We start from the raw sequence: 18,899 nt of genomic DNA on the forward strand, positions 1-18,899 counted from the left end.
TTGAGTTATGTGTGTATTATTGCGGTTTATTCGCAGAAATTGCTGCTTTAGTTCGCTTTTGTGGCTTCCCTTTATTGTGTTCGCATTCAAATGTTGTTATAAGTAGTTCTACGCCAATGCACTCCACTGCCTCCCATACTTTAAAAATCTGAAATTTTGCAATCAACGGAAGTGACCATTGCCGGGCAGCGCCAGCAAGCTGCGTGAAGTGATATTAAGCGTCTTTTTAGTTGCCATAAATTGCTTTTGTTTTTTTAATTGTTGATATGTATTTTATTTTTTCATGTGTGTACTTTTAGTTTGCAGTTTAACTTTTGACATCTAATACACTAGTACATACATATTGCGTAATGCATTGCCAACGCTTTGATTGACTGTGTGGTGAATTCATATATCGTTTGCTTAGACAGATTTGACAAGCCTGGGAAATGCGTCTTAATATAATATGTTTACCGATCAAATCAATTGATGGGCGCCGCTTAATTTTTTATAAAAAATTGTATACCCTGAACAGAGTAAATTAATATACTATATATGTATATAAATGATCAGCGTAAGGAGCTGTTCGCCCGTCTGTCTGAATAAACGTGAACTAATTCCTCAGTTTTTGAGATATCGTTCTGAAATTTTACGTTCTTTTCTCCTCAAGAAGCTGCTCATTTGTAGGAAAACCTGATATCGAACCACTATAGCATAAAGCTGCCATACAAACTGACCGATCCAATTCATGTTCTAATATGGAAAGCTTTGACAAAGTAACTTCAAGAGACCTTATATCTGTAATACAAACCGGGCGATTAAAATCAATCTAAAGATCTTTTTATACACTTGTATGCTATAAGAAATGCACCTGTGAAGGGTATTATATAATATAAATAATCTTTTAACGTTTTTTGAAATTATTTTCTTTTTTGTTTATGTACATTTTCATGACGTTCGGTGCATTTGAGAAAAATCACCCCTGCAAATCATGCGTTTCGTACAACAAATCGACGAAAACGCTATACCGATGTTAAAAAGAATGTTGTTATTTAATTTTTCACCGACTCGCCAATAACATTGATTGACGGCAGCAAGTGCAACGTGCTGTGGAAACGCTATAAGCCTTAATGCAACACTGATATCGCATTAGAGTTTAACTTAGTCGTTGTATACATACATATGTACTTGTATGTAGCAATGAGCCAATGCAGTTAGGGGAAGTGGACAACTGTGTGCAAAAAGTGCTAAACACCAATAATGAAAGAAAAATATATATCAATGCATTAAATACGATAGTAAACTTGTAATGGCAAAGATGTCTGGCATTTATAGTAAATATTTGTATGTATGTAGGTATACACGCAAAACTTCATTGATAAATAGTACGTGGCGAATGCTTGCACGTTTAATTGAAAGAAGTTCGTGTCGCCGAAAGGAAATCACGTACTTTATATAAATTTTTTTCTATAGGAAAAGAATGGAAGTAAAGCAGAAAATATGTAGTAGCCGTGACCAGTAATAATGCGAAGCTTAAGGCGGCGGTCTAGTCACTGACTTAGTATTTAAAAGAGGTTGTTGTCGCTATGTTGACAGCAACAAGTCTTCCGCATGCAATGTTCTTTGGCCACAAGTGCTGCGCATGAATGAGGCGAGCCAAGCAATGCAATGAATGAATGCATCAATGATCGATGGCAAATACATATATAAATAATATTAATTGTAAAACATTTGCGGCAATTTGTAGTTTGTTGTTGTAAGGCAATTACAAAATATTAAAGCAAAAACAAAACGTACTAATTTTCGACTGGAGACATGAGTGCAGTAAAGTGACAAGTGTTCTCAGTCATATAATATGTTTGTATGTATGTATGAATGTAGTCACAAGTGCATATATGTATGTATGCTTGCGAACACATAGCTGGCGACTTCCGCGTTAATTTAATAAGCATGCCACACGCACTCGTACGCTGTGATGCACATTTGTTGCACATCATTAATGTGCTGAATAATTATTTCTACAAATATTAGCTGGCCATATAGAAAAATTGTTATTATTTTTTACTTACCCATACATATTCTTGAAGATAAACATCTGCTGGAACGCCTCAATCTAATGCGGCAAATGTTCTAAACATATTCATTATCACCGACATTGTATATATTTCCTTATAAACTCACAATGCTGTGAACATCCTTAAATAAGCTTGTAATATTGCCTTTCATTTAGCATAATCTGTGTCTGTTGTATTTTATATACATACATACTCATGCAAGCGCTATCCGGCCTTCTCGCGCCGAATGTTGCCATTTTGCTTCGCTCAAAACGCAATTCATAACAAATTATGCAACGACTGTTGATTCTTTAATTAGTTACAGGTCATAATTACCAATTTGTTACACAGCAAAACTAAAAAATATAAAAAACAAAAACCGAAGCAATGAAGTGACTGGCGCTTGCTTGTTGCTTTGCGCTTTTTAACGTTCATCGGTGTTTTTATGCCTCGCCTTCTAGCTTTTATTTTTCTCTTCCTTTAGAATTGTAGCAAAATAAACGATTTCTGCTCAAATTAAAATTCTTGCATACAAGTATTTTTTTTTATTATTTTGCTTTCCATTTTTACAAATATTTTTGTGAATTTTATTTGTTTAGAACGGCGAGTTTGTTTGATCAACCAAGCGTGCATTCATCGATTGGAAGCGCTGAAAAATTGTCGCTAAAAATGGTGATGTTTATGTTACGTTGCTCGCTGTAACAGCGTTTCTTGTCTATTGTAATTTTCATTGGTTAATTGTGTTTTGTAAGCGTGGTAAGGAAGAAGCAAGGTCAGCGCTTCCTTGAAATTAGAAAGTAATAGCGCCAAGTGCTGAAGCAGCTAGAATATCGAAATGGTAAAAGTTCAGGTTATGGGCAAACCATTAAAATTTTAAACTAGCTATTCTTAGATAATACAATGTTTAAAATATTTGTTGTTCGTTTGTATATATACACAAAGAACTAACTAAACTTATATTTTACCTGAAAAAAAGTTTATAGAAACAGAACATAATTCATTTCATCGTCTAAACCTGGCTTAAGGTCTTCCAGTGAAGATAGTTAAATTTATTATTTTTTGTTTTATTTTTGAGAAAAGTTCCGAAAGCGGCTTATAAAACTGAAAAATATTTTTTTTAAATTATTTTCGTACTACAAATTTCAATTTCTTCACGGCAATAAGTTATAGCACTAAAAGTGTGTTATTATTTGTATCACTAAGTCATATCGAAATTGTCGTCATCAATATGCATATTATTCTATGTAAACCACCATTATCACAAACTACTGCTACCGCATGCACTTGAGCCTGCAGCTGCTCATGCGCTGTAATCAAACATGTTTAATGCAAACCCATTACAATATGTCGATATGTATATAAATAAGTGCGCACATATGTATATATATGTATGTGTGTCTGTCTGAATACCAACAACAATTTGTATCTACCACAACCTATGTATAATCAAGCAGCGAGTTGATTTCAGGCTCCATGCGAAGCTGAGTTTGGTAAGACTGTGTTAGTTTATGTGTCTTTAAGACCGGAAGTACTATCGCACTCTCCACTTGGCTATTCATACAGCTTGTTTTGTTGTTGCTGCTGCTGCTGCGTAGACATAACAGCGCTCTTATTCAGCTTACTTCCTTTCTACGGTCGAAGACTTCTTCTCATCCTGGCTCTATATTTTGTTTGGGTGTGTGTGTATCCCCTTCATCGGCTTGAGAGACCGGATGTGTTCTTAATATTCATGCCGTTTATGCACGTATATGCATATCCGCATCGGTTGCTACCGGTTTTAGTTTACACATTGAGCTAAGCTAGTATGTATATATATACATAGGTAAGTGTATAGATACATATTACCTTTAAAATATGATATATTGTATGTTTGTAGGTTTCCAGCTTGGTTTAAGTGAGACAAGATTCTGATTTTTGCCAAGCCCTGTGTCTGCCCTAAATGTTGGCTCCCCTGCTTCTGTCTACACAGAAGTTATGCTGTTTGTATGTATTGTGTAGGAATATACCCTAGCCCATACGCTTGGCTGAACCCGAGTCTCAATTGTATTTAGTGTACTGGTACTTTGCTTTCAGCCGTTGGTGGTGTTGAATTTCATTTTTAAGCGTGTCTAAGACCTGGTTTAATGCCCCCTTCATTTTTTTCTCTAGCGCAACTTATTAACTGTGTACATGTGTGTAGATATTTGTGCGACTAACAGCCCTTTAGACATTATAAATTTTGCTGTTTTTTAGGGTATATTAAGTTTGCCAAGAAGATTGTAACACCCAGAAGGAAACGTTGGAGACCCTATAAAATATACTGTCTGTCCGTCCATCCGTTTGTATATACGCGAACTAGTCACTCAGTTTTTGAGATATCGTTCTTAAATGTAGCATATAACCTTTTCTCACCAAGAAGCTGTTCTTTTGTCGGAATGGCCGATATCGGACCACTATAGCATATAGCTGCGATACAAACTAAACAATCGAAATCAAGTTCTTGTAGGGAAAGGTTTTTAATTTGACGAGATATTTTCATTAAATTTAGAACGAATTATTGTCTAAGGCAATAATAGCATATCCGAAGAAATTGTTCACTTCGGATCACTATAGCATGTAGCCATACAAACGGAACTATCGGAATCAAGTGCTTGTATGGAAAACTCTTTCATTTGACGATATAACTTCACGAAATTAGGCCCGAGTTATTGTCTAAGACAACAATTTAATCTCCGTGAAAATTGTTCAGATCAGATCACTATATCATATAGCTGCCATATGAATTGAACAATCGGAATCAAGTTTTTGTAAAGAACCTTTGTATTTGTGAATGGTATTATAGCTTCGGTACAGTCTGAAGTTAACGTTTTTCCTGATTTTTAGTTTTAGCTTTAAAAACCGATTTAAGCAGTGTTTTTAAAACGTTTCAAATCCAACTTGCGTGGTTATACTTTCTATATGTTTCTTAAATCAACACACATATGAATATGTACTATATATTAGTTATGTATGTATGAACATGTGTATTTAATTTTATTTCTACGTAAATTTTCATTTCTCTTTTTTTTCGATCTCCTCACAACTTTACATTGTGTGTCCATATGTGTATGCATGCATATGTATGTTTGTATGCACGTGCGTGTGTTTTTTCGGAAATTTGAACATCTGCCGTTTTCATTTGCCTTTACTTAGTATTTCTTCTTTCCCTTTACATTTACTCCAGTTGCATTTTGAAGTTACCTTCATTTTTGGATTTTACGTTAACTTTTCAACCCCCGAAAATTTGCTGTGCACTCGCGACGCCTTATTTTATTTGTTTAACGTCTCCATAAGGGCGCAATAACAAAAGTTATTCTTCATTTTATTAGGACTCCTTCAGTTCCTGTGGCGTATTAAATGCATTTTTTCGGCACTCTCTTTGTTTGGAGGTTGTGCTACTTTTCTCACAATTAAGGGGTTGCAGAAATCACTTTTCTCTCTCCTGTTCGCCACTCTATTGAAGAAACACTCATCGAGTTGAGTGATCGCGCTTTCTCACTCAAATAATTGTTTTTGAGCATTAACAAGTATTTCACTCAATAATATCATTTAGCTGCCTTTGAGTACAATTTTATAGAAATGAGTGTTATCAAAAGTGATTGAGTTGTGTTGAGCGTGAGTGCGTGTATTTAAGGCGCACTTAAAATTGCTTGTGTAAAAATTTATAATAGTATTTAAATATTTATTAAAATAAAAAAAATTAGGTGTCTGAATTTCTTTTACAAACTTACGAACCCGCGTTATTTTTATTAAAATAGCTTAAGCCTGAAGAATTAGTTCTGAAGAATTTATTCGAAACACGACTTTGTGTACTATCCTAAATTATAACTGAAAATCCGAATCTTCAAATTATAATAAAATTTGGATACAAGTTGTGCACAGATTTAGAGAAAGAAAATCAAAGACACAACTTAGCTTTTGTCAACCTCAGCTACTACATAATGATTCTAACATATTATTTTCGCAAAGTGAAAAACAACAGTGAAAAAAACAACATCTAAAAATGAAAAAAATGAGAAAATTTGAACAAATTAATTAAAAGAAAAATAAATTGAATCGTTTATATCTTTTTTTTATTTTTTTAATAAAGGCCCATTTTAATAAAACACTTACATTAATATGACTGAATAGCTTGGAGATTTGCCTGATAAGCCAATCGTAGCTATCTTTTCTTTAAATTAAACTATAAGTGGCAATTCAGCGATAAATTTACATGCTTGAATATATACACACAAGTATACACATGCACATACATATTTATCTTCATAAACATTTGAGTTAGTTAATGAAAATTTTAGGCCTACAGTTTTCACAAAACTATTTGATTATTAAAGTTGGCCGTTAAAAAATATGGTAGAATCTGGCCAGAGCACCAACAACAGAAGAGCAAAAGGAAGCGACACTTGAACGTTAAACAAGTTTTGCCAAACTTAACTTTTATAAAGAAATGTTTATCTTATCACATATGTAACCGCAATATGTAGTTGCAAAAAGGAAGAAATAATAAAAACTGTTGATACTAAAGTTGTTGTATTCAAAAAATTGTACCAGAAAAGCAACAAGCAAAGTTCGACAGCAGCACGCCAAAACAAATGACGATTGTGGTTTAAAATATTCCAATAGCAACAGTTGTTTCCTTAGTTGCTTAAAGTTAAAAAAATTGTGTCCAAACTGTAGCTACATATTCAGGTATAATTGTTGTAGAGAAGATATACACACATATAAACATATGTTTAAGGCGATAAGAAGCTGCCCTAAGGACGATTAAGTGACTCAAAGTTATGAAGTATGCGCAAAAGCATTTTACATAACTTTTCTTTACATTCATATCTACACATGTACATATGTGTGTATGTAGAAACTTGCCAAAGGGACCGCCCGACCATCTTTCCTATGTTATGTCCTTAATTACTTAGCGATTTTTTTTTTTAAAAAGAGCATGCTGCCGCAAACCACTTAACATAAGCTAACTTATGTTACATACATACTTACATATACATACATACATATTAATAAGTGTATTTATAAAGTAGTAGCTGCAAATAAAAAGCTGGAGAAGGGCGCAAATAATTAATTTGCAAATATGCTAGCAAAAGCAACAGCAGTTGCCGCAACGGAATGTTAAGAAAATAAGAAAAAAAGTAAAAGCTGCAAGCCACAGCACCCGGCAGCACTTGCGATCGACAGACGGTCAGGCGGTTAATGCGTCGACTCACCTACTGTCATACGGCTGCTGCACATAATACAACATAGCATAGCTTAACATGACATATATACATACATAAAATGCATAATGATATTCGTGACGGCTGGCGCGCACAAAAGCAAAGGCGAAAAAATTGAATTTAAATCAACCGCAACAACTTCGACAACGACAACATAAGGACGATCCCAGACGCGTGCCACTTGCGCGCATAATAGCTTACAACAGAAAATAAAAAGTAAAAAAATGTATAATGGGATCAACAATCAGCTACCCTTCTGAAAGTAAAGCCAAAAATAGGCATGAACGCAACAGCCGCGACAGAAAAATTAACATGTCGACACACAACCATGTATTTTGTATGTATGGCGCATACGCATGCGCTCAAGTAAATATGTGTAAGTATGTTGAAGCATTGACGACACATTGATCCAAGGTAGTAGATATCATTCTACGCTATTGCTTGTCGTTGTTGTTTTTTTGCTTTTTATATTCAGATGAGCGCAAGGATCAAGTAATGTGAAATAGCATCTGTTGGTTTGGTCCGACTTCAAATTAAGGACAGACAATAAACCGGTTGCCTGGCAAGGATAACAACAACGTAGGTGCACAAGACGCTAGCTCAAGTCAAGCAAAAACAACTATAACAAATGCCATTGCAGCCAAGCGTGCTGTGTCGGTTGGTTTGTCGAAAAGCGAAGAAACATTACAAAAAAGCATTAAGTAGGCAGTAACCAATTGTTGTTGCACGTTTCATGTCTTCACATTTTTGCCTTTATTTCGAAAATTGGAAAATGGGCATGCGCCAGCTGCTTTCTGCTCTTCAAGTGGACAAGGATTTAAGGAAACATTTATACGAGTATATAGTTCATATATATGTAAATGCTGAAAATAGGGTAGGCATGTTGCTACGTAGAATCGTATTTATATAGCATGTAAAGTACTTAATTGTGCTTAAAGGGTTCAAAAAACAAAACAAAAAAAGTATTGTCTTATTTAATTCTATAACATCTCTAGAATATTGTCCCAAACTCTCAAGTTGATCGCAGTAATAGTTTTGGAGGTACAGCTTTGAAAAGTTGCGCGCTTGTGGTCAGGTATATAGTCCCTTAAAACTTTTAACGCGTTTTTCTCGAAACTGTGCTTTCAAAGTCGGTTGTCAAGATTTCTCGCTAACTACTCAACCGTTTTTAGTAAATTTTTTTACAAATCTTCAAAATATCCTTTACAAGATCTTGAATTCAATTACAATTATCTTCTTTCAAATACACTTATCTTCTTTTAATTACAATTATTTAAAACAAAAAAACGTAGAGAAATTTTCACCAAAATTTGCGTTTTTTTTAAGTCTGCCAAAATTATAATTTTACTTTATTTATTTTTTCTCTGTCCAATACCTAGTTAATGGTCTTAGTTCAAACACTTTTTTTTTACTTTTGATGATCCTGTCAGAAGTTCTGCTGTCAACGCGGAAGCACCTTTTTTCCGAGGGACTGCGGGAAATAACGTCGTAATGCCCGTGTTTTAATATTTTCCTTTGAAAATTTCACAAAATCTTTATCAAATATGTATGCATATGTGTCTTCGGAATAATAAAAAGTTTGAATAAAATATTTTCATTTTTTATATGAACCGTCGTTTTTTGCTCGACGAAACCCATGTAACCCCTTAAGGACATAACCTGCACACGTTCGTACATATGAAAACATTAGCGAAGCAAAGAAAAAAAAATATAAATGTATGTACAAGTATGTATGTATATCTAGCTTGACTGCAACAAAAATTTTTGGAATAAAAATATATTTTTATTTAGTTAAAACTTGTGATATCTTTTACTTTCAATATATATAGATCCGCCAAACCACACAACTATGGCGAAGCTCGGCCTCAAAACTGTTGAATCATTTGCTAGTTTTTTGAGTCCAATCCATTATAATTAGGCTTTATTGATTTACAATTGGTTTTAAATATCTAAAAGCTACCTCTACTGAGCAATAGTGGAGTCAATAGACTCCCATCATACATGTACATATAATCTTTATTACATTTATTGTTAATATATCTGATTGTTTGTATGCTTTCTTCCTTCCAGTTCGTCGCTCACCATCCTCCTGCGCCGGTCCCAACAACTTGCCACCACTCCAGTTTCACACCGTACATGGCGACAACATACGGATATCACGGGACGGCACTTTGGCACGTCGTTTCGAAAGCTTCTGCCGCGCGATCACCTTCTCAGCACGCCCGGTGCGCATCAACGAGCGCATATGTGTACGCTTCTCAGAAATTTCAAACAATTGGAATGGCGGCATACGTTTCGGTTTCACCAGCAACGATCCGGCAACGCTGGAGGGTGCGCTGCCCAAGTACGCGTGTCCCGACCTAACGAATCGTCCCGGTTTCTGGGCGAAAGCGCTGCACGAACAGTATTGCGAAAAGGATAACATACTTTATTACTACGTCAATTCGGCTGGTGATGTGATCTATGGCATCAACAACGTGGAGAAGGGTGTCATATTGAGCGGCATCGATACGCGTGGTTTACTCTGGACCTTGGTTGACATCTATGGCAATTGCACTGCTATTGAGTTCTTAGATGCGCGCGTCTATATGTATCAACAGAGCGGCAATGGACTCGTGGCCGCCGGTGTAGCATTACCTGCCGGCAATAGTGGTGTAATTGGTGTTGGTGGCACATTGCCCGGTCCACAAATACCACTGAATCCACATCACCCGCATCAACAATCGCGTCGCTCATTGCCAGCTGTCGAGCAGGATTTGGATCGTCATGTGTTGCCTTCAATGCAATCGCTGAATATTTCTATGGAACAAATGCCGTTTGCACAAGATATGGCCAATGGTCTGCCACCGTTGCGCTACAATGCCAACGGCCGCCTCATACCGGTGCCATTTCACATCACCAAAGGCCGCAATGTGCGTCTCTCCATGGATCGGTTCATAGCGTCACGCACAGAAAATGACTTCTGCCAGGGTTATGTGTTCACAGCGCGTCCCATACGCATCGGCGAGAAGGTGATTGTACAAATACTGAAAACCGAACAAATGTACTTGGGCGCATTGGCGCTGGGCCTTACCTCCTGCAACCCGGCGGCACTGCAACCCTCCGACCTACCCAACGATTCTGATTTTCTGCTCGATCGCCCCGAATATTGGGTGGTGAGCAAGGATATCGCCTCACAACCACAACGCGGTGACGAGATCGCCTTCTTTGTCGCGCCCAATGGTGAGGTAACCATAAGCAAAAACAATGGCCCGGCCGTTGTTGTCATGCATGTCGATCAATCCCTACAGCTGTGGGCTTTCCTCGATGTTTACGGCTCCACACAGTCGGTGCGCATGTTCCGCCAACAGCTACCTAATATGGTTAACTATCCACAACAACCGCTCTCAGCCGCACCGTCAACACAACGCCTGCCGCAACACGGCAACATGTCAATTGCCGAATCGATGAATAGTCTGAATAGCCAAATGTCTGAATCGCGCAAAATGTTGCACAACTCTGCGCTCACTGTGGCATCACACAACACCATGAACAGCTCTGCGGCGACACTAGCCTCCATGACGGCCAATGTGGCGGCAGCGGCGCAAACTCATTGTAATGTACCTGCAGCGACGGTGTCGACGGTCACGCCCGTCACCAAAACCAATGGCAATACCACGGCGACGGCGACCGGTCACATGATCAGTATGCCATCAAGTGGGGATCTCATACAGATTCAGCCCAACGGTGGCGGTACTGTGTTGGTTGTGAATTTACCGCCTGCAAACTCGACACACGAACTGAATAGTGTGAGTGGTGGCGGTAATGGTGTGACCGCAACAAGGCAGCCAACATCGGGTGTACTGGCTGGCGCTTGTTCGTCAACAATGACAAATAATCAGTACATTGAGGTGAGTAACAATGCAATTATAAAAAAAGTATTACAGAAGCTGAATACTACCATAAATTGTCAACAATTCTAACCTATAATTTTCTTTATTTACCACTCAATCTTTTGCAGCCTGTGTCCTCGTTGAACGGTTGCAATTCCACTCAGGAGATGAATAAATGGAAAGACACCGTGGATCACAGTGGCAATAGCAGCGCTGGCGCTGAATGCACGATCTGCTATGAAAATCAAATCGACTCAGTGCTTTATATGTGCGGACACATGTGCATGTGTTACGACTGCGCTATCGAGCAGTGGCGTGGTGTTGGTGGCGGTCAGTGTCCACTGTGTAGAGCCGTCATACGTGATGTTATACGCACATATACCACATGAACGGAACAATGAGGCACAATAAAATAATAATACAAAATTTAAACTCAAAACAGGTGAAATGGAATGCAACTAACTATCTATGCTAATGCCAAAAGTAGATTCGATTTTTTTAAATTTACAATTTCGCGTTACAAAAAAGCGTTAGATTATTACAATAATATTTAAAACAATGAGAACGTGAGAGAGTAAGATGAAAACGTAATTCCTACTTTAGCTGAAATTGCCTCCTAACTAAGTATATAATACGGGTATACCAAAAAGGAAGCAAAGAAATGTGAACAAAGGCTATTAGGCAACAGTAAAACCGTCACGTGCTTAAATTAAGCATAGAAATTGTTACTCGCAGTCAAAGACAAATGAGATGAATGAATGATAATCGTTATGTGACCGAATAACTAAACAACTCGCAATTTTACACTACATACACAGATAATTAATAAAAAATTGCAAGAAAAACTAAAAACTAAAACAACAAAATTGTCCAAAAATATAAGAGAACACTGCACTTATGATTAAAAATAAACTAAATTGTAATTAAAACGTATTATATTATTAGCAACTTTAAAAGGCAGACTAGACTACTTTAAGAAAAAAGCTGCAAAGTAAAAAATAATAATTAACTAATATAAAAGCAAATGAAAAACAACAAACGCATTTACTCTAAAGCAGAGCAGACACGTGTAGATTTTGTATTTAGTGCCAGCAGTTAGGATTTAGATATAATGCTACGTCAAACAAAAACCAAATGCAGAGTAGTTTAAAACTCCGCGAAGCATTAAAACTGAACGCTGCATTATGCAAATTGTAAGTTTAAATTAGACTAAAAAGATAAAATGCAAAACGCAAATAGCAAATAGCAAAAAAAAAAAAAACAAAAAACATAAGTAAAAAACAATTGTAACAGAACTATATTCTAAATTTGTGATTTTATAAAAGAAAAACTAAAAATTATTATAATAATTTAAGCAGCGTTTATTGGCGACGAAATTGAAATTAAATATAGTTATATAATATTGTAATTAGTAATATTTAATGCAGAAATAATTGCAATTTTATAGTGTTTTCAAAATGTGAAGTCCAAAAATGATTTGTTACGTTTAAAATTTACTTACTATTATGTGATTAATTATAAGGCTGATTCAATGTCGATAGTTTAGCTGGAAATTGTGCGTTAAGATGTTTCATATAATTTTCTTATTATTTGCTTGTTTTGCTTAAAGCATTTTGAATTGTTTATTCTTATTGCCAATCAGAAATAAATTTAAATTGCGTTAATAACCAAATCAGCCTTTCCCTCTCTCAATTAATCACATAATATTTTTATTCATAGTTACTAACTGTATTGCACACGCTCTATTTACCGTTATTTCAGCATTTTCGAATAAACCGGTAAAAATTCCTAATTACCAGTCACAGTGCACTTCTCAAACGTTATATAAAAAACACATAAAGGTCAATTTTTTTGAATGCATGCTACATTTTTTTTTTTTTATAAGCAAAACTGCCAAAACTGCTATTATTTGTGTCGTGAAAAATTGAGTACAGCTACTATAGATACAATAAAAACTGCCTAAAAAAATAAAACAAAAAAAACTACATTAAATTGTTAACAGCATTATGTATTTTTTTCTTTACAATGCTCGTGTAATTTTGTTAAAGTAAAATTTCAGATTGTACGGGGTTGGAGCAGAAAATGCTTTCCATATTATTAGTGTACATACATACATATATAAGCAGACTTCAACACGCGCTTTACCGTTTTCCACCAAATGTATAAAAATCCAATTTATTTTTAGATGAAAATTTCCTATATTTTTGGAAAATAATTGCATAATGAAAAGATGTATTGCAAAAATTATTATTTATGTGTATAAAGTGGCAACACTGTTAGATTCTTTCTTATATTATTTTAAATACGGTGTAATTTTTATATTTTATTAAATAAAATCCTTTCAATAATTTATTAAAACGGTGTACAATAAATAAGCTATAAATTCAAAAAAAAAAGGAAGGCTTATGTGCATGTTAAGCAGTACCTCTACTTGTCATTTGATTTGTTATCTTTTGTATTGTATTTTTCTCAAGTTTATAATGAACAATTTACTGAGCAAGATAGTTTTAGTTTCCTATTTTAAGACTTGAATATTTTTTTATACTTTTGAGATAGTTATACAAGCTTATGTTTAGTATTAAGTTATTTTTTGTATTAATTTCTAGTCAACGAATATTAAAAAATAAATATAAGATTGTGTTTAAAGGCACGAAGCAAAAATGAGATTTAAGCTATTTGAAATAAATGCAAAAAAGTTAAATTGATGATTACTAATGAATGACATTACATAAAAATAAAATAATAAATTCAAGTTTATTCAATAAAAGATACCAATAATATAATAAATGACGACAAGCAAACTATTTTAATGTCAGTTTTAATTAAAATACAAAATGCTACCGATTTAAAAGTTTTTAAGCTTCTTAAATAGCAATTGTAATATGGATAATAATAAAGGATATATAAAAAAATATATATATCAAAAGTGAATTTTAGCTACATAATATCATATATAAAATAAAACAAAAACTTGAATTTGGAAAACAACAATACGAAAAAGAATTTGATACGCCAAATGCTCAATAAAATGTATAATTTATGAAGCAAATAGGTATAACCTGATGTTAACAAAATATTTTTTAATGCCAACTGTGCGACTACACTTCCGCCAAATAATTGTACGATTCACCAATTACATCGTTGAAATATATATATATATTATATATATAAGTATATATTTTTCTTTTATTTAAAGTAATGCATGTTGATACACAATGAAATACAGTAAAGTTTTGAAACACAGTTGTATACATGCATAGCGACAAACAAAATATGTATTTATGAACTATACAAACCCATTTAAACATTATAAATTTACTACGCCTATCCATACATAGCTCAAGACGTTATTTAGAGGTTAGAGGTAGAGGTTAGAATTCGACTTATTTTTTTAATCATGTGTTATTTTCGAAATGATATAAATTGCATATATTTTATGTTTAAATTAAAATGTCACGTATTTACTGTAAATAAAAAACTAAAATGCACTGACTAGGTCTTAGATTGAGCCACATGGCCCACACTATGGAATTCATTGTATGTTGGATTCGTAACTGTAAATTATATTATATTATAAAGTTATAAATCAGAAGACATTTGTTTATTATTAATATAAAGACCGTGAATGATAATGATTAAATTTAAATGAATATTAAAATATAAATATCATGATTGTAATGGTTTTGCATGATAAAATAAGCCAAAACTGATAATGAAAAGAGAATTGATATCGATTTGCTAAATATTCGTTTCGAATAAAGCAAGGCAAATAAAGTTTAAAAATACCAAAAAATAAAAATATGAGTATATTTATAAATTTCTTATAATAACAAGGACAATAATTTAATCAAAAATTAATTCTTGTGTGTTATGTTTGTTATCCTAAAAGATATTCTCGAATCAATGCCGCATTGCATAAAAAGCGTTTAAATACAAAAAATATATGCGTTAAAGTTGGAAATAGATTATAGAGAGAATACCTCCCTAAAAGAAGCCGCACTTCATTGTAGTACACCTGCTGCTATCTTAATAGCTGCTACTTCTGCTTGAAAGACACTACAGTGTCAGACAAATAGACACAAGAGTTAATTGAGAGCTCCCGACAGAAGACTCCCCCTCCAACCTTCCCCTCGATCTTTAATCCATACGTGAAAAAGCTCACTCCGCCTCTTTTCCAGCGACTCGGCCTCACCCACAGATCCCCCGGAGGTATGTGCGCGGAGAAGATGCCGCTAGGAGTGGGCTCCACAGTGCAGTGGTCCAGTTTATCAGGGATGCAATCGAAGTGCGAGAGGACTTCGGTATGTCCCATTATGGAACTCCTAATGGGTCCGGCTTTCCGGAGTCTGATAGCAACCTTCGCAGCATTGCATTTGCCGGTTATGCCCACGGACGCTATTGTAGAATGGCATAAAGTGCCAATGTTGGTATTATACTTAGTGCACCACAGATGCCAATGAGGGCCGCTCGTTGACACGTTCCAGCGTTATTCACATTATGGCTTTACCGAGCTCCCGCCATCTGACAAATACATCATAGAATAGTATCTCTGGTATTGGTTAAACTACAGCTTCGAAAACCCAAGGCACAACTCTTGGTGAAAATTCCCACCACTTCCCTATAGCTCCTTTACAACAATATAAGGCAACCAATACACTCCTCCCCCTCTCCTCAACATTGGGCATTGTATTTACATAATTGGGACCTTAATAAATCAAATAATTTTATTTAAATCAAATGAAACCTTGTTATAAGGCTAAAAAAATTAACTTGGCAGCACTGAATGTGTACTGGGATCAGAGACCGTATATCATATAATTTACGTTCTCTGCTGCGATAAATGTCAACTGGACCAAGAATACTGGAATAATCTTTGACAGCATATATTGTTTATTGTGCTTTATTTCAATAATAAATAAAAATTTAAATCTTTTAACTCAGCTTTGTTTTGAAATAAAGTGTAAACTGCTCTAAAATGGATAAATATAAACCCATGTCGTGGTATATTGGCACCGAGTGGACTATGCCGGCTAAAGGTTTGCGCAAGCAAGTTCTATCCTTGGACAATTTCAAGTTATTGAATAAACCTCATTTAGTGTCCAAAGTTGTGATAAAAGTGGAAGAAGTGCAAAATTTGAATGGACGTGAAAGTCAATATCTATCCAATGAGTTAATTGAACAAGAACAAACAGTGGAATTAGGTAGTGCTCTCACACCGGTTGATTGCTATACAGAACTGCTTGTGCGACAACTTGTGGTAGGTGAACGTGCACGTTGCTTCATTGCCACAAAGAAAGAGGAAATAAGTTTCCTATTGACTCTGATACGGATAGAAGAAACAAAGGAAATATTTAAATTAAATGGTGCAGAAATGTACGCACTCGCCATGCGTTACAAGGAAAACGGCGTAGTTATGTTCAAGCAGTATCCCATCTTTGCTCATGCTTATTTTTCGCGCGCCGCAAAATTTTTGATCTCATATAAACCATTTGAAGGTTTGACGGTAAGCAAGGATGGTATATCGGGTGAGGAAATGCAAACGCTTTTTACACAAATTCAGACTAATTTAGCAGCTTGTTTGTTGAACGAACAGCGCTACGAAGATGTACTGTATCAAACAAAGTTTGTAGAAGAGCACCCAAATGCTACAGAGAAAAGTATTTACCGCAGAGCAATGGCATTTTATCATCTTAAAGAATTTGAAAAAGCTCAAAAACTTATTGAGGGTGTTCCAAATTATCAAGGAAAAAGAGAATTTGCTAAACTTCATCAACGTTTAGGGGAAAGTTGGAAAACCAGCAATGAGCAGTATAAAAATGTAGTGAAACGTATGTTTAGTTAGACTGACAAAAAATGTATTTTTTTAAGGACGGTGTAATAAAATTGTAAAAATAAGAAAAAATTTCTGAGAAATTGGGTTTTTATTGAATGTTAACAATATACTACTTAAATATATATATGAGCATCACTTTCTTTTTTCTTGCGCTTTTTTCAGCTTCTTACTCTTGAACTTTAAACTTGGCGGCAAGCTGGCACGTTTCCTTGACTTGCTTTCAGATTTGAACAGTTCTGCAAAGTTAATCGAATATATTACTAACAAATTTATTTGGAAGAAATAAGTTTTTTAATTCTTACCTTCATCAGGATCTTCGCCAACTTCTTGTTTATAGTATTCTGCATCGTTTTCGGGATCGCTGTCTTCCTTCGTTTCATCACCAATAGCTGCTGCTTCGCTCTTATGTTTCTTGCGTTTACCGGACACTTCCTCTTTTGCACGTAAATTGCGTTTACGGTTCTCTTCTTGTACTGTTTTTCGGTATTCTTTTAGTTTTCGTTTCTTCTCTATCATTTTACGAAGCGTTTCCTTTTCCTCTTCCGTCTTGACTATGTGATCGTGATAAAGTACTTCACCGGTTAGAAGACCTTCCTCGATTTTCATTAATTGCATAGTTAAGCGTGGACCAATTTCAAACAGACGCACAGCTGATTTATTATCCTCTAAATTGCCTTTACGTTTAAGAGTTTGTGGTAGAACAACCTGCGATTGCTCATCATCTTCCATTTCCGACTCTGAAGCTCCTCCGTCTCTGTAGAAATAGTTAAATATTTACTAAATTGCATTTAATCAAAAAATATTAACTTACTGCATTATGAAATCAGCAATATCTTCACATTTGGATAAGTTTGGTATTTTGCCCATTACAAGCTTTTTAACACCTCGCGTTAAGCCGACTGGCACCACTTGGACTGAATAATGACGCATTTCTATTAAATTTGTTTCCGGTGTATATGAGAACAACACACAACGACGGATTGTAGCAATGTTTACCTATTTTTTTAAAATAAATTATAAGGTATAATAATATTAAAAAGAAGCAGAATTTATACATACTTGTGCTAAATTGATTGCGGGAAACATATTCTGAAACGTGCTGGCCATTAACTTTAGATGTTTACCATCACCTGTGAAATTATTCATAATAACAAGTGGTGAGTGCTTAAACATATCGTCGTCCACAAACTGTCTTTTGCTGTTTGAGAGCACATCTCGCGCCAGAGTAAATTGGTGCACCTGTTGTCAGTTTCGTTTTGTTTTTATTAATTATATAAAGCAATTATAGCAAAATTTACCTTGAAAGTAAGTGTAGGACCACGCGGCATACGTACAATTTTAAATGACAACTGGGATGTGGCTTTATTGAATATACCCATGTGGGAAACATGAAAGAACCCGCTCATTGCCACAAAATCTTTAATGCGATTAATTTTCTTCTCTTTTAACTGTAATGCTGTAAATGGTTCCATGATTTTTCGAAAATCCAATGTTAAATCGGTGATATAGGGACATGAAAGCCCTCGATGTATTACAAAAGAATGTGGTGCTTCCACCAGCTCATTGGATTCCTTTTCCTTGAATGCTGCTGTGCGTTTTTTAGGATGTGCCTTCTTTTTAGTTTTGCCCATTTTTATGTTCCGCTTTAGAAATTGCTTTTAATTTATAAAATCTTTATTTGAGAATTAATACAAATTATCACTAAACCATTCAAAGAATCGCATGAGGATCCGCGTGTTTACAATCTTCTTCTTTTTAAAAAGTATTTGCTATTCACAATGATTTTTAAAGAGTCTCAGCTGTGAATAGGCTATAACGTTTGTAAAAAATATTTATGTAAATAAAACATAACTTTCAATTGCACATGCACAAATTTTATTTTTATTAAATATAAAAAAACTTTAAGTATGGAAAATAT

The 18,899-nt window shown here is 34.9% G+C and overlaps 3 protein-coding genes across 5 annotated transcripts in view; 2 read left to right on the forward strand and 1 right to left on the reverse strand.

Moving 5' to 3' along the window:
* neur (E3 ubiquitin-protein ligase neur) overlaps window positions 1-14,947 on the forward strand; it is a 41,770-nt gene extending 26,823 nt beyond the window's left edge. For both annotated transcript variants that reach the window (XM_014248036.3, XM_014248035.3), the window contains exons 2-3: window positions 9,347-11,166; window positions 11,277-14,947. In XM_014248036.3, coding sequence (XP_014103511.2) covers window positions 9,347-11,166; window positions 11,277-11,537 — 2,081 coding nt within the window. In that variant the 3' untranslated portion in view covers window positions 11,538-14,947. The remainder of the gene's footprint in view (window positions 1-9,346; window positions 11,167-11,276) is intronic.
* A 1,035-nt stretch (window positions 14,948-15,982) lies between these two features.
* Window positions 15,983-17,061, forward strand: Bdbt (Bride of doubletime). Of its 2 annotated transcripts, XM_070110337.1 has the most exons (2): window positions 15,983-16,184; window positions 16,245-17,061. In XM_070110337.1, exons 1-2 carry the CDS (start codon window positions 16,124-16,126, stop codon window positions 16,988-16,990), a joined length of 807 nt encoding a protein of 268 aa, XP_069966438.1. In that variant the 5' UTR covers window positions 15,983-16,123; the 3' UTR covers window positions 16,991-17,061. The 2 variants fall into 2 exon arrangements, with proteins under 2 accessions (XP_069966438.1, XP_014103543.2); XM_014248068.3 differs by having other exon boundaries at window positions 15,985-17,061.
* ppan (Brix domain-containing protein peter pan) lies at window positions 17,051-18,725 on the reverse strand. Its single transcript, XM_014248067.3, has 5 exons — window positions 18,280-18,725; window positions 18,041-18,220; window positions 17,793-17,977; window positions 17,284-17,735; window positions 17,051-17,217 (listed from the first exon to the last, which is right to left on the reverse strand). The coding sequence occupies exons 1-5, from the start codon at window positions 18,610-18,612 to the stop codon at window positions 17,114-17,116; spliced, it is 1,254 nt and encodes a 417-aa protein (XP_014103542.2). The 5' UTR covers window positions 18,613-18,725; the 3' UTR covers window positions 17,051-17,113.
* Window positions 18,726-18,899: the final 174 nt, after the last annotated feature.

This window comes from Bactrocera oleae, chromosome 2 (assembly GCF_042242935.1).
Source record: "Bactrocera oleae isolate idBacOlea1 chromosome 2, idBacOlea1, whole genome shotgun sequence".
NCBI classification, from domain to species: domain Eukaryota; kingdom Metazoa; phylum Arthropoda; class Insecta; order Diptera; family Tephritidae; genus Bactrocera; species Bactrocera oleae.

What these genes read in the sequence shown, in the direction of transcription:
- Bdbt (XM_014248068.3), top strand. Translation starts at nt 16,124, where the DNA reads ATGGATAAATATAAACCCATGTCGTGGTATATTGGCACCGAGTGGACT.
- ppan (XM_014248067.3), bottom strand. Translation starts at nt 18,612, where the DNA reads ATGGGCAAAACTAAAAAGAAGGCACATCCTAAAAAACGCACAGCAGCA. An exon ending in GTCCTACACTTACTTTCAAG is followed by an intron (nt 18,221 to 18,279) that starts GTAAATTTTGCT and finishes AACTGACAACAG; the next exon opens with GTGCACCAATTTACTCTGGC. An exon ending in CCGCAATCAATTTAGCACAA is followed by an intron (nt 17,978 to 18,040) that starts GTATGTATAAAT and finishes TTAAAAAAATAG; the next exon opens with GTAAACATTGCTACAATCCG.